The sequence below is a fragment of the Microcebus murinus genome, chromosome 15 (assembly GCF_040939455.1).
Source record: "Microcebus murinus isolate Inina chromosome 15, M.murinus_Inina_mat1.0, whole genome shotgun sequence".
Classification (NCBI taxonomy): Eukaryota; Metazoa; Chordata; class Mammalia; order Primates; family Cheirogaleidae; genus Microcebus; species Microcebus murinus.
Window position 1 is genome coordinate 22,874,973 of NC_134118.1, and position 15,973 is coordinate 22,890,945.

The window sequence follows — 15,973 nt, forward strand, 5'->3', positions numbered from 1 at the left end:
GAGTGAGTGAGTGAGTGAGTGAGTGAGTGAGTGAGTGAGTGAGTGAGTGAGTTAGTTAGTTAGTTAGTTAGTTAGTTAGTTAGTTAGTTAGTTAGTTAGTTAAAAGATCCTACCACCTCCACTGCTTCTTCATCTCCTGGAAGGAAACCTCAAGGGGGTTCCTTCCATTTTTCACTCTTTATTCATTGACTCTTTTAGCAAATATTTAAGGAGTGCTTTATTTTTTGCCAAGCTATATAAGGCAAGGAGGGTCCACAAAGAAGTAACATATAGCCCCTGGCTTTCTTTAAAGAGTTTTTCCTAAACAGCAATATGTGTTTCATTCAGATAGTTCTCTCATCTCTTCTTTCCCCTACCCTTTTGAATCTGATTATTTTCATAGTTTTCCCTCACTGGGATATTCTCAACTGATAGAATTTCCAGAAGGAAAACAGCTATGAACAGGTAGGGTCTCTGAGGCCCACAGTCTTAAGGGAAAGAAGGTAGGAAAATGTTGAGGAGAGTGTCTGGAAAAACTCAAAACTCTGCCACTTCCTAAGACCTACCGGGGCCTGGCTCCCCGAGATGGAGGGGGCATCAGAGGGGCCACAACACAGAGCAGGCCCATACAGCATGTGCCCAAGGAGTGTCCACGCTGTCCTGGGAGAACAGAGGCCTGAGTTCACACATTCGTAAGAAATCCCATAATATTAGATACTCTGGCGGAGACCTTCAAAGTTATCTGATACAAACCTCGCGTTTTGCAGATGAGGAAATGAAAGTCTAGAAAGACTAAGTGGCTGAGGTCAGACATCCCTGGGCCACAGTACCGACTGCTGAGGCGCTGGGACTCTGAACCAATGGCCCTTTCTCCCAGTTTCTATCCAAGCTGCTGGCAGGATCCTTAGTCTTAAGTGCTTTGTCTTAAAATTACCATCAATATGCAATTTTAAGTGCCTTCCAGAAACAGAGCAAATACTCCTGAAAAGTTATATTGTGAAAAAATAATGAAACGTTTTGTGATATTCTCTATTAAATAATTTCCATCATTGCTTTGGCCTTTGGTAAGTGAAATTTTAGCTTGTTTTTTTTTTCAGAAATAGGTATGTTTTCTTTTACAAAGGCAAAATGCTAATATTACACTATACTTTATAGTTACACTATAAATATTACACTTTATAGTTTCACTATAAAGCTATAACTTTGGAGTATGTTGCTGTAAGCCAATAAAAATGCATAGGATGAAATTATATATACCCTTGATTCTATTGGGTTTTTTGTTGTTGTTGTTGTTGTTGTTTTTTGAGACAGAGTCTCACTCTGTTGCCCCGGCTAGAGTGCCATGGTGTCAGCCTAGCTCACAGCAACCTCAGACTCCTGGGCATACCCTTGTTTCTAGTAGGAAAATACAAGATTAAGAAAAAAAGATAAGAAGCAAATTTATTAATGATAACTACATTTCTTATAATATGGTTATATTTTATAATTTAAAAATACTAGGTCTAATTATAATAGAAAAAATAAGCAAGATCTTTTGAATAATTTAGGCTGATGTGGAAGAATGGTCTTGTGTCCATTTTTGAAATGTCAGATTCAGTCAAATGCTCACAAGTTTTAAGCTGAAGGATATACATCAGTGTTTGACCAGGTTCCTCCCAGCCTCTGCTCACTGTCACTGCCATATCACTGTCCCTCAGGAGGGTTGCAGTTTCTGTTTTTGGGGTTTTTTTTGTTTTGTTTTGTTTTGTTTTTGCTATTTGTTTTCCAGTGGCTTAGTGAAGCCATTCGAAAAAACATGGGGTGGCTTTTGTGTGTGTGTGTATGTGCACACAAGTGCTTACACTTGCTTACTTGTTTGACCACAGATGTGCGGCAGCTGTGGAGGGAGGCGGAGAGGAACATGCACTGACTCGGTGCTTTTATCTTTGGGGCCACGCCCACGTGGGGAGGAAAACAGCAAGTTGGACACATAATGATAACCCCATGGGGAAGTGTGTTCACAGAGCGATTGGTAACAATCGCACATCTATTGGTTGGGTCAATAGCTTCTGACAAACTGTTGGCATGAGTTTGTTTTTGTCTTCTTTCTAGACATGTGTTTGCACAAACCGATTCTTGGTGCAAAGGGGTATCCATGATTCCTTTGTAAAAGAATTTGCTGCAGCAATGAAGAAGAGTCTACGTGTAGGTAATGGATTTGAGGAGGGAACTACTCAAGGCCCATTAATTAATGAAAAGGCAGTAGAAAAGGTAAGTTCATTTTATTATCCGGTAAATTAAATGTCATGGTTTCAATGTCAAAAGCTTAACCAGTGAAAAACATTTTGGCTGGAAGGGTGGGGGGCGAGGGGATAGGGAAAGGTTCTTTAATGGATACAAAGTTATACCTAGATAGGAGGATTATGTTCTAGTGTTTCATAGCACTATTGGGTGACTATAGTTAATAATTCATTGTATATTTTCAAAATATACAGAATAGAAGAGAGGATTTTGAATGTTTCCAACACAAAGAAATGACAAATGTTTGAGGTGATGGATATGCAGATTATCCTGATTTGATCATGACATATTATATACATATATCAAAATATCACACTATACCCATAAGTGTGTATAATTATGATTAAATTAAAATTTATAACAAAAAGCAAAATAAATAATAAATGACATTGAAAGGTAAAAATAAAAAGTGAAAGCAAATAAAAAAGCCACTTTGGGGAGTCAATGAGATGGCAGACTAGAAGCGGTCCCTGTACACTGCTCTCAAGGAGAGGACTGAAGTTGCAGTGATGCCCACCTATGGATGGCCTTCCTGGAAAGAGCATTGCGAACCATCCAAGAAGCAATGGGAGGCATCCAGAGTGAAGGAGGAGGTAACAGGTGATCCATTCAACAAGATCAGAAGGTACCTGGGGGAGGTACCCACATGTGGGTAAGGACAGCAGGAGAGAACTTGGGGGCTCCACAGTCCCCTGTGGGCACTGAGACCCAAGCTGTGAGGGGCCCCATCACCACCACAGACCCACAAACTGATCAGGGAGCTGCTTGGAGTCTATGCGGCAACATTGCACTGGAGAGTGGCCACAACATGGACCTGGGGGCGCTCATTCCAGGTTACTGCAACTGACATCATTCCAAGGTCTCAGGTCCAGAGCACCAGGTCTACACCCAGACTGGCTTTGCTGCAGCTGCCTCGTCATTGCCTTGGCTGGCTGGGGAGGGAGCAGGGAGAGTGGATGATCTCGCATACCCCATGGCAGGGAGCAAGCACCCTTCTCCCCATGGGAGTCTGAACAGATCGGACCCCACAGACACCACCTGAGAAGCCCTTCAGCAGCTGCCTCTGCAAGATCTGGGCAGGAGGAGAGCCCCAGCAGCCCAGCAGCTGAGCCACACAGCTTTGTCTCGGCAATCCCCAAGCTGCCACCTGGCCCCATGATTCTGCACCTGTAATTCCTGCACCATTGCCCAGTCCAGCCTCCAGGGCTCCATTGCCATCATTGGGCCCAGCAGCTCTACCCATGAGGTTCCAGCACTGCCGCTGGGCCCATAGCCCCAGCTCCCAGGCCTTCCCTGCTGCTGTTGGGTGCTGTGGCTCTGCCCTCAAGGCTCCAGTGCCACCAGTAGGCTCCACAGCCCCAGCACTGAGGCTCCCTACTGCTACTGGGCCTGTGCCTTATTCCCAAGGACCCAGCACCACCACCAGGCCTTGCGGCCCAGGTCCCAAAGCCCCTCTGCTGCTGTTGGGCTCCACAGCCCCACACTAAAGCTGCAGTGCCACTGCTGGGCCCTGTGGCCCTAGTTCAGAGGCTGCCTTGCTGCTGTCAGGCCCACAGTTCCACCCTGAGGCTCCAGTGGTGCTGCCAGGCCCTTTGGCTCCACCCCCATGGCTGCCCCCAGCTGCCTGGCAGGCACTGCCCCCATAGTCCAAGACTCTACCAGTGACCCACTAGCCTTAAGATGCCATCAGACCTGGTTGGAGTAAATGCCCCCAGTCCTAACAACTATGACTACTGCCTAGATAGCCTTGCCTAGCTACCACTGTCACCACTATACAGAGACCCAGGCAGAGCAATCTTCCACAGTGCCAGCCTCCATGGGGAGGGACTCACCCAGCCCTGACCCAAGCTTGCACCAGTGGCCTGGGGAACAGGCCACTACTCTGCACAAAGACCATTCAGCACAGGCTTGAACTGTGACAATCACAGGGAATGAAACAACACAAATCAGCTGCAGTGTAGGCTCTCAGTGCATCTGCCCCTCTCCTGCCAGGTCAGTCTTCCAGAGTAGATCACAAAAGCACTATTAAGGGACTTCTTCTTCTCACTAAGTAGGTGAGTTCCCAGCAAAGGAGAACAGGTGTGCTGCAAACTTATCTGCCCTGAGCTGAGAGAAGGGGTTTCAGATGAGAAGAAACTAGCAAAAGAACTCTGGCAACATGAAAAAACAAGCTGGTTAGACACCCCCAAAGGAACACAATGGATCTATAGCAATGGACCCCAGCCAAAAGAAAAGTGTCAAAATGTCAGAAATGGAATTTAGAATATGGATGGCAAATAAGATGAATGGGATTAAAGAAAAAGTGAAAACCAACACAAAGAAGCCAAAAAAAAAAATATTTCAGGACATCGATGAAAAAGTTACTAAAGAGCTGGACAACATAAGAAAGGATATAACAGAACTTAAAGAAATGAAAGTCATTTGGGGAATTTCAGAGTACAACAGACATCTTCAGCAGCAGCACCGAGAAAGAGGGACTCCTCCCAAACTCATTCTACAAAGCCAGTATCACCTTGATACCAAAGCCAGGAAAAGACACGACAAAAAAAGAAAACATGTATCCCAGATTCCCTTATGACCATAGATACAAAAACCCTCAATAAAATATTAGTACTAGCAAACCAAATTCAACAACACATCAAAAAGATAATTCACCATGATTAAGTGGGTTTCATCCTAGTGATGCAGGGATGGCTTAACATATGCAAATCAATAAACGTGATTCACCAGCAAAAACAAAGATCATATGATCATCTCAATAGCTGCAATAAAATAGTCAATAAAATCCAGCACACTTTCATGATAAAAACCCTCAACAAACTAGGCACAGAAGGACCATACCTCAAAATTATAAAAGCCATTTATGACAAACCCACAGCCAGTATCATACCAAATGGGGAAAAGTTGAAAGGATTTCCCCTAAGAACTGGAATAAGATAAGTGTGCCCACTGTCACTATTTGTATTCAACATAGTATTAGAAGTCCTAGCCAGAGGAATCAGCAAAGAGAAAGAAATCAGGAAGGAGGAGGTCAAACTATCTCTGCTTACTAACAACATGATCTTATATCTAAAAACCCTAAAGATTCCTAGAATTGATAAATTCAGCAAAGTCTCAGGTTACAAAATCAATGTACACAAATCAGTAGCATTTTTATATATTTTAATACTAATAACAGTCAAACTGAGAGTCAGATCAAGGACATAGTACCATTTATAATAGCTACAAAGAAAATAAAACACCTAGAAATATTCTTAACTAAAGACTCAAAAATCTCTACAAGGAGAACTACAAAACACTGATGAAAGAAATCACAGATGACACAAACAAATGGAAAAACATCCCTTGCTCATGGATTAGTAGAATCAACATTGTTAAAATGTCCATATTGTCCAAATGGCTTACAGATTCAACTCAATCCCCAACAAAATACCAATGTCATATTTCAAAGATCTAGAAAAAATCCTGTGCTTCATTTGGAACCAAAAAAGAGCCAAATAGTCAAAGCAGTCTTAAGTAAAAAGAAGAACAAGCATGGAGGCATCACATTTCCTGATTCAAATTATACTATAAGGCTATAGTAACCCAAATAGCATGGTACTGGTATAAAAGAAACATAGACCAATGGAACAGAATAGAGAACCCTGAAATAAAACCATCTACCTGCAACCAACTGATCTTCAACAAAGCAGACAGCAACATGCACTGGGAAAGGGAAGCCCCATTCAATAAATGGTGCTGGGAAAACTTGATAGCCACATGCAAAACAATGAAACAGGACCCCTATCTCTCACCATATACAAAAGTTAATTCAGGATGGATAACACATGTAAATGTAGGACATGGAATCCTAAAAATTATACAAGAAAAATAGGAAAAACTCTTAACAGATATTGGCCTAGGCAAGGAATTTATGACTAAGACTCCAAAGGCAAATACAGCAACAACAAAAATAAACAAATGGGATTTAATTAAATTAAAAAGCTTCTGCCCAGCAAGGGAAATAATCAACAGAGTAAATAGCTTACAGAATAGGAGAAAATATTACCAAGCTACACATCTGACACAGGTCTAATATCCAGAATCTACAAAGAACTCAAACATCCACCAGATCAGGCTTAAAAAAAAAGATCAAATCAACAAGGAAAAAACAAACAGTCCCATCAAAAAATGGCCTCAAAACATGAACAGAAATATTTCAAAAGAAGATAAATGACCTATAAACATATGAAAACATGCTCAACATCACTAATTGTCAGGGAAATACAAACTAAAACCACTTTATGCCTGTCAGAATGGCCATTATTTTTTATTTTTTTTTTTATTTTTTATTTTTAAGACAGAGTCTCACTTTGTTGCCCAGGCTAGAGTGAGTGCCGTGGCATCAGCCTAGCTCACAATAACCTCAATCTCCTGGGCTCAAGCGATCCTCCTGCCTCAGCCTCCCGAGTAGCTGGGACTACAGGCATGCACCATGCCCGGCTAATTTTTTCCTATATATATATTAGTTGGCCAGTTAATTTCTTTCTATTTATAGTAGAGACAGGGTCTCGCTCTTGCCCAGGCTGGTTTTGAACTCCTGACCTCAAGCAATCTGCCCACCTCGGCCTCCCAGAGTGCTAGGATTACAGGCGTGAGCCACTGCGCCCGGCCTGAATGGCCATTATTAACAAATCAAAAAAGAATAGATGCTGGCATGGGTACAGAAATTAAGGAACACGTATACACTGACCGTGGGACTGCAAATTAGTACAACCTTTATGGAAAACAGTATGGGGATTCCTCTGAGAAATAAATATAGACTTACCATTTGATCCAGCAATTCCACTACTGGTATCTACCCAAAGGAAAAGAAGTCATTTTATCAAAAAGATACCTGCACTCAAATGTTTATTATAACACAATTCACAATTGCAAAGATGTGGAATCAACCTAAGTGCCAATCAGTTCATGAGTGGATTTATAAAATACACACACACACACACACACCATGAAGTACTACTCAGCCATAAAGAAGAATTAAATAATGTATTTTGCAGCAATTTGTGTGGAACTGGAAACCATTATCCTAAGTAAAGTTATTTCAGGAATAGAAAAATAAACACGACATGAGCTCTCTAATAATTGGGAACTAAACGGTGGGCACACATAGGCACAAAGAGATGTAAAAGACACTGGAAACCAAGAAGTAGGGGGGAGGGAGTGAGGGGTAAAAACTTACTTATTGCTACAATGAACACTATTCTGGTGATGAACACACTAACAGCCCTGATTTAAGCATTATATAAGGTATCCATGTAACAAAAATATTTGTACCCCCTTAATGTTTTGAAATTTTTCTAAAAAGCCACTTTGTTAAAGTGTTCAGCAAGGCTATTTTGGGAAGAAATAGAGAAATCTGTGAAGAGTCAATTTCTTTTTCTCTGGGCATTTTTGTTTAAAAAGAAGAAGAAGAAAAGAAAAAAGTGAATTTCTACCAATTTTACATGAATAGGGAGTGGAGTGGGGAGAGCGTCATCTGGTTCAGCCCTGTCATTGCACCAAGTCCCCATGCCATGTGTCACTGTAGGTCTTCTGCTGCCCTCCCTACATTTCCTGTTATAGTTTTGTATCCCTCACTGCCTCAGGAATTTAGATCTTGAAACACAAAGTTCTTTCATTATTTTGGAACACCTAAAAGGAAAGGAAGACTGACTTTGTTTATGAGATGGTTTATGTTCCCGCTGTAATCCTGGCATTGGCCTGTTGTTTCCTCTGCTGAGGACAAAATGCCCTTCCAGAAGACTCCTTGATGGAAGCCTCCCAGCAGGGGGTGTGTAGAATCACAGGTGCCACGTTCAGGATTTAGAGGTAGTAAAAGGAAGTTACTTTTCGAAAGGATTTGTTTGTTGAAAAAAATTTCATAATCTAGACTGCTAGCTAGGTGAGATTTCACTCTTGTTCTACTGTTTAAAAAAAAAAAAAAGTACTTTTTTGTAGAGTCACTTACAAAGAACTTCCTTGTAATACTAAACATCTAGTATGTTCCCTGGATAAGTCTCTACTGATAGAATGGATTTTTTTTTTTAAAAAGAATATTTAAAATCAGGCAGACAATGGAAGCTGGGATTGTTTGTGGGACAGGGAGGATAGGAGGCAGAGAGGAGACACAGCCAGCCCCTGGGCAAAGCTGAGGAACCAAAGTCAAGTTGGAGCCAAGTCAGTACTCAGCGTGGGAAGCACAACCAGCCTTCTCTGTTCCTTGGCTGCCTGCCCCCCACCCAGTGGGCAGTCAATTCAGCTGACCCCACAGTGGTTGCCTCGGGAAACCCAGGAAAGCCTGAGGTTTGACAGAGGTCTGATAAATTTCTAGTTATTAACTTGGGATTACTCTAGATAGAGAAAATACATTAATACCTTGACTGCCACACTAGAAAAAAATTTTTCCTTGTTTTATTACAAAAATAGAATAAAAACTTTGAAAACAAAATGATCCTTTCTAATTTAATGAGAAATGTGGGGTTTTTTTTAATTGTTTTCTGTGTGTGAGTTATATGCAATGAAATTGTCAATGTTAATTGTAACAATAAGAACATCAATAAGTAAGATTTCATGAACTAACTGCAGGGTTTGGCCTAGGGGGCCACCCATCACGTAATATGCATGTTACAGCATGGCAGCGTGAGTTGCCTGCACACCACGCAGCTCCCAAGGTAGTAAAGAGACGCATGAGTTACATATGCTTCATGAGGCCCCTGCTCAAAACTTATCATGAGTTAAATACAACTCACATGGCAGTTAATGTGTTAAAGTTTATATTGGTTCCGCTTGCATTTTAGTGATGACTTTGAACCCTGGGTACAAACTGGGAGTGTTCATTCATCCAGTGAAGACAATTTGGGTCTGTACCAGCCGTGTGGTTCAAGTTGCCAACTGTTGTTGTCAACCGACGCTGTACCTTTAACGACTGCACAGGCCGAGGCTTTGCATATTTTCAGTGCCCCAGATTATGCTCATTTGTAGCCAGGCTGGGAAAGCACGAAGTCTTTTTACCCTTAAGTGAAAATGCGGACGTTGTGCTCTAGACGGCGGTGTATGCTCGGGTTTCAAACAGGCGCAATTGCGGGACTTCTTTTTTGGTTGAGAGAAGTCTGGCAGAAACCACTTTGTTTAAAAGCAACCCATTTTGGGGGCTATAATGTACACACTGTCATAGAGTGGGTTCCAGGAAAGAAGCACTGCATATCACATTACTATGACAAGAAAAAGGCAGAGCAGATTCTATTTGGGGGCAAAGAAGTAGGCCCCTGTTAAATAAGTTAAATAGAATTGCTTTAAAAATATAAATTATGGAAAGTAAGCCATCCGACTAATGGGGATTTGTTGTGGATGATGGGCTTTGAGAGCATTGCAAGGAGCATGAATTTTAAAAGGCTGAGTGTGGATGGCAGAATGCTCCCAAGCCTATATTTATCTCTCTTCTGAAGCCCTATAAAAACCCTACAAAAATGGAAGGGAAGAGGATTCCAGTAGGCCAAAGATTCTGATGAACTTCTGGAAAACAGAAGGGATTGTATTAACAGAAAAATCAGAGCAGATGAGTGTGCCCAGGGGAAGCCTGCAGAGGGAATTGGTGTCATTTGTTTAGAATTAGTTGGTGTAGAGCATAGAAATAGGAGGATGGGAGAGTTAGAGCTGGTTGATTATACTTTTGGATAGTTTTCTGGGTCATTCCCATTATCCCTCCCCATGGCTGCCACCACTAAGACACACAAGACAGCAGAGGCATTTGTTCTGGGCAGGACAGTACTTCTGAAGAACCAGTCACTGTCTAGGAAGGCTATGGCTTCAAGAGAGATGCTGGGGCCGGGCACAGTGGCTCACGCCTGTAATCCTAGCACTCTGGGAGGCCGAGGTGGAAGGATCAATTAAGCTCAGGAGTTCGAGACAAGACTGAGCAAAAGCAAGACCCCGTCTCTACTATAAAAAAGAAAAAAAAAAATTAGCCGGGCACAGTGGTGCACACCTGTAGTCCCAGCTACTCGGGAGGCTGAGGCAAGAGGATAGTTTGAGGTTGCATGAGCTGTGATGACGCCACTGCACTCTAGCCAGGGTGACAGACTGAGACCCTGTCTCACAAAAAAAAAAAAAAAAAATCAGTTATTCAGTGTAAGCAAAATCAAAGTGAGGCACCATCAGCACACCTTTTTCAAAACAGCTACTTGAGGAACGAAATGAAAGTGTAGTCCAGGAAAGAGGACAGCATGAGATTTAAGAAGTTGGAAATAACCTCAGAGTGAGATGAAAGCAAATCCCAGGGAAACAACTGAGCAGCAAGCCTGTGTCTATTAGACCATTCAATAAATATCAGTCATAGGATCAAACGGCTGGAAATCAAAGAGCAGGAACGAAGGCAGCACTGCACATGCCCTCTTAGGGCCTCTGTATCTCTGCAGATACGCTTCCTTCTGCCTAGCAGGAACCAGCGTGCTTTGTTTTTATCTTAAATATAAAGATAAAAGAAAACCAATTACAGTTTTCTACAGTTTAAATGTCGTAAGAGATTGTATCCTTGGAAAGCTCTTCTATTTCAAATCATGCAGGTGGAGAAACACGTGAGTGACGCAGTTTCCAAAGGGGCCACCGTTGTGACAGGCGGAAAGCGACACCAACTTGGAAAAAATTTCTTTGAGCCCACCCTGCTCAGCAATGTCACCCAGGACATGCTTTGCTCCCATGAAGAGACTTTTGGGCCTCTGGCACCAGTGATCAAGTAAGCTCATCCGGCCAGTAGGAGAGCAGGAGAAAGAACAGAGAGGAAAAGGAAACCAAGAGAGAGAGTCCTGTGCTGTTTTGAGGTCTGGCTGGGGAGGCAGAGCACTGTGTTGAGTCAATTGAAGAGCAGGGTTCAATTTATGAGTTTTTTAATCATCACTTATTTAGACCACAAAACCTATCAAATGCTTTAATTTCTTCTTGCTTTCTGCTGAACTCATTTTTCTGCTTAATGGAGTACATCCTCAAAGGGTTCTTTCGTGGGAGACTGTAGGAAATTAACTGTGACCTTTTGTGATCTTTTGTTTCACATTCACAAGGAGATAACAATTCACTTGGATAAAATTCTGGGTTTAACACTTTGAAAATATCACTCCTTTATCTGCTGATATCCAGGGTGGTTGCTGAGAAATCTGATGTCTAGCTCTGGCTCCTTTGAAAGGGATTGACTTTTTCTCCTTGGAAACTTCTAGAATTTCTTTTGTTCTTTTTTTTTTTTTTTTTTTTTTTTTGAGACAGAGTCTCGCTTTCTTGCCTAGGCTAGAGTGAGTGCTGTGGCGTCAGCCTAGGTCACAGCAACCTCAAACTCCTGGGCTCAAGCAATCCTGCTGCCTCAGCCTCCCAAGTAGCTGGGACTACAGGCATGCGCCACCATGCCCGGCTAATTTTTTATATATATATCAGTTGGCCAATTAATTTCTTTCTATTTATAGTAGAGACGGGGTCTCGCTCTTGCTCAGGCTGGTTTTGAACTCCTGACCTTGAGCAATCCGCCCGCCTCGGCCTCCCAGAGTGCTAGGATTACAGGCGTGAGCCACCACGCCCGGCCATCTTTTGTTCTTTGATGTTCTTAAATTTTACTGAGTAAATAAATTTTACAGAGTAATGGCTCTGGTGTGGCACACTGTGGTCTTTTTCAATTTGTGGTCCTAGTGTCTTTCTTCAGTATCTAACAGGTTTGTTTAGTCCTGGGAAATTCTTGGTCATTATTTCTCCAAATATTCTATTAATACTTCCCTCCATTTATCCTTTTCCAGCCTTCTAAGAAGTCTATTACTGTGATACTTCTACTTCCACCCCCCGCTTCTGTTAGCTCTTGTTTGTTCATTCTCTCTCTTCATCCACTCCCAGTACCCGAGAGCCCTTCTCCTCATCTGCCAGCGTATCAAGGCAATCTCCACGTGCACCCACTCTGCTAGCCAGTGCACCCCCTCCTTCTTTATCTCAGCAAGTATTTTTTCCATCCAGTTAATATCTCCAGTTGGTTTTTCCCCATAACTGATTCTTCCTGCTTCATTATTCTCCCTTATTTTGCTGTAGCTATTTATTCTTTCTGTACATTTTTAGTCTGGTCCACTGTTTCTGCCTCCTCTGAGATAGGTTGTGCTGTTTTCTCTTAGAGCTCCTCCGATGTCTTGTTATTGTCACTGTGGGCTCATCTTTAAGCCCTTTGAACTGTTGGCAGTCTTGGATTGTAACATCTACCATGGGATTGCGGTAAAAAGCATAGACTTTAGTTTGTGCTCCTTCTCATGTGTTTGGAGGGCGTGAGGTCGAGCCTCACAAAGGGTTGAGCCTCCCCCTCAACTTTTAATACTAGATGAAAGCATCTAGTATTAAAATCTAGTCTCAATGCCACTCCCCCGCCCCAGTTATCCTTTGCAGCTGGGGTATTTTGTGGTGCCCTGTATTGTAACAGGTTGAGAAGAAGAGGCCCTGGTCCTGCTGCTGCCTACACTTGTTCAGGATGGCCAGTGTACCCCCTGCTGCCCCAGGCTGGCCCTGCTGATTTTCTGCCCCATAGCAAGCTAGCATTGATCCGGGGATACAGATTTAGAGGCTGGTCACCTAGAGCTCACAGGTTTGATGGGACAGGTACAGCCCTTCCTCCAAGGCCCCACAGATCTATTGTTGCTCTGCCCACCCCTCCATGGGTGGCCCGAGCTCTCTCCCACTTGAGGCCATCCTTGCACCCCAGGATGCAACCTCCTTCTTTTTTTTTCTTTTTATGTAAAGTTATCTTGGTCACCAACTACCTTCTTGTCCTCCAGAGGTATCCTGCTTTTTTGGTATTACCATGTTTCCCTAAAAATAAGACCTACCCATAAAATCAGCCCTAGCAGGATTTCTAAGCATTTTCGCAATATAAATAAGACCTAGTGATGGGCGTGGCTACACAGCATATCTGCACAACCCGTGCATTTCCTCGCGGAGCGGTAAAGACAAGGAGCAGCCCTTATCTGCCCCACGAGAGCTCTATTGCTCGACATGATAGATTGGGGCCAATGGTTCTAAAGGAAATAGAGTTGCAAGAAATTCAGGATGGAATTCAGGGTTTGGAGAGTTATGATGATGTTCCAGAACAAAACTTAACTATATTTGAATAAATGTAGATTGTTATACTGTAGTTAAAAAAAAATAACACATCCTCTGAAAATAAGCCCTAAGGTGTCTTCTTGAAGAAAAGTAAATATAAGACCTGTCTTATTTTCGGGGAAACACGGTAGTTGCTAATTGAGGTTTTTTGAACCACAATTTTCTTTGTCTCTCCTTGGCATCTCTAGTGTTGGGTTCACAAAGAGCACGGCAGCTGGTGCTGACTGTGCCATCTTGTCTGGAACCAGAAATTTTTCGTGTCATGTGCTCTACTGGCCTTGTTACCATCTTGTTAAGGAAGTTTAGTTTTGTTCCACCATTGGGGAAATGGACCACTTGAAGAACTTTCATCTTCTTAGTTTTAATAAAAACTTTATACCTAAAATGCTAACTAGACATTCCCAGAGGAAACTGAAAAGACACAGCGGTTGGGAACGCAGGCTTGAGCTGACTTTGGTGTGGATTCAGGCAGGCTTTGCTTCCTCATACCTGTGTACCCTGGGACAGGTGAAATTTTCTGAGCCAGCGCCACCACGTCTCCCTCTGCAAGCCCTGCAGAGAGACAGCTGCCACTGCCACCTCTGAATTTAGAAATTGGAGTGCTTAGAACATTTTGGCCCAGTTACAATTCAGAAACAATAAAAAAAAAAAAAGAACACCACCCACATCTTGTTCTTAAAGTACAATTATAAAGCTGGAAGAGACCGCATGGGGCTTTGGTGCACTCCTTCATCTCAGAGGGGAGCGAAGTCCAAGCACCAAGGCACTGTTAAGCAGTAGTAAGTGGTAGAAGCAACATTAGAAACCAGCCTGACCTCCCCCGAACAGTTTTCTTTCTGCTTCATTATGCTGGCTTCTGAAGTACTTGTTAGGATTGTTATATAGTCTCAGTGGGTGCCAAGAGCAGTAATCCTTTTTTAAAGGGATGTTATTTGGTATTCTAGATATGCCAGTTTCCTGCATGTTGGTTTGCCTTTTTAGAAGAGATGAAGCCAGTGTTGCTTTGAGTGTGCCAGTCCTGCACACTGAGTTATCTTGGAATGGTGCTGTTTTCTTCCGTACACTGCCCTCAGATCTCTTTTGCAAAACTCTTATTTATCCCCTGCCACTATTTGGGAAGCAGATTAGGAAAAAAGAAAGCTGGTTTTCTTTGCTCTCTCCCTTACAGATTTTGCTTATGACTTAACTTTGGCAGGTTCGATACAGAGGAGGAGGCTGTGGCGATCGCTAATGCAACTGACGTGGGCTTAGCAGGTAGGTGTTTGTCCTCGTTCAATAGCCATTGTGACCATTTTGTCAAGCTAATACCACACTTTTTGCCTTTTAAACATTGCCCTAGGCTTTGAGAAAGAAACTTCAATAGGGTATGTGTTTTGTTGATTTCCAGGTGGCAGGGGCGTATTTGTGCAAGTGCGTGTTCTTTTGCCTTGTCCCCCATGAGACACCTTTGGGATCTCTCTTGTTAGAGCTGGGGGCTGGAGGGCAGGGGCAGCCATGGGGAGAAGAGACAGTGCAGAGTATTCTAGGTGGAGAACTGCACACATCTCAAAGTCCCATGTTGTTAGCAACTAATGCCCAGAAATTCCAAGTGCTTTTTCTTCCCCTCTGCCTGGCTCCCGAAAGCCTGAAGGTAAAAATGCAGCCCTGGGCATCAGCAGAGAGTGCCAGGGCCAGCTAAAGGTGTGAGGAGTGTGTGAAGCGGATGCCTCACTGAGTGGCTGTCGTTCTTTCAGTTTGGAGATGGGCAAGGTGGCCACAGTATGTACCCTATAACCCTGAGAAAATTAGTATTAGCATCCTCAGTGAATGAACCACTGAGGGAAGATACAGAGACACATAAGATACAGCTGTAGCTCAGAGCCTCTGGGATAAGATGTGTGCACAAGGACTCCTGTAACACTTAAGTTGAGCATTTGTGTCTTCTTTTCTCAAAGAGATGATGGTGGAGGAAGCCGTCGCCTGAACTAGTTCATAATCAATGGGCAGGATTCTGGCTTTGCAGAGATTGGAGGAGGGAGATTGTGGGCAGAGGGGACCAAGGGAGTTCGGAGGCAAAGTAAGAAAGAGCAAGGAGGATTTGGTCGATATGCTTCGAGAAGATGGCGATTGGAGTGGTAGAAGGTAAAGCTGGAAATGTTGATTGAAACTGCATTAGAGAGGGTTTGAATTCTCACTAAGGAGTTTAGCCTTTTTTTTTTTTTTTTTTTTTTTTTTTGAGACAGAGTCTCGCTTTGTTGCCCAGGCTAGAGTGAGTGCCGTGGCATCAGCCTAGCTCACAGCAACCTCAAACTCCTGGGCTCAAGCAATCCTCCTGCCTCAGCCTCCCGAGTAGCTGGGACTACAGGCGTGCACCACCATGCCTGGCTAATTTTTTCTATATATATTAGTTGACCAATTAATTTCCTTCTATTTATATAGTAGAGACAGGGTGTCGCTCTTGCTCAGGCTGGTTTCGAACTCCTGACCTCGAGCAATCCGCCCGCCTCGACCTCCCAGAGTGCTAGGATTACAGGCGTGAGCCACCGCGCCCAGCCAAGTTTAGCCTTATTTTATAGATAACCAGGAGTCACCGAAAGGTTTGGGT

At 43.0% G+C, this 15,973-nt stretch overlaps 1 protein-coding gene across 1 annotated transcript in view; it reads left to right on the forward strand.

The window, feature by feature from the left end:
• The window catches only part of ALDH5A1 (aldehyde dehydrogenase 5 family member A1), a 39,416-nt gene that overhangs the window by 20,066 nt on the left and 3,377 nt on the right, over positions 1 to 15,973 (forward strand). Inside the window, exons 7-9 of the mRNA XM_012753645.3 lie at positions 2,071 to 2,229; positions 10,842 to 11,011; positions 14,585 to 14,643. Coding sequence (XP_012609099.2) covers positions 2,071 to 2,229; positions 10,842 to 11,011; positions 14,585 to 14,643 — 388 coding nt within the window. The remainder of the gene's footprint in view (positions 1 to 2,070; positions 2,230 to 10,841; positions 11,012 to 14,584; positions 14,644 to 15,973) is intronic.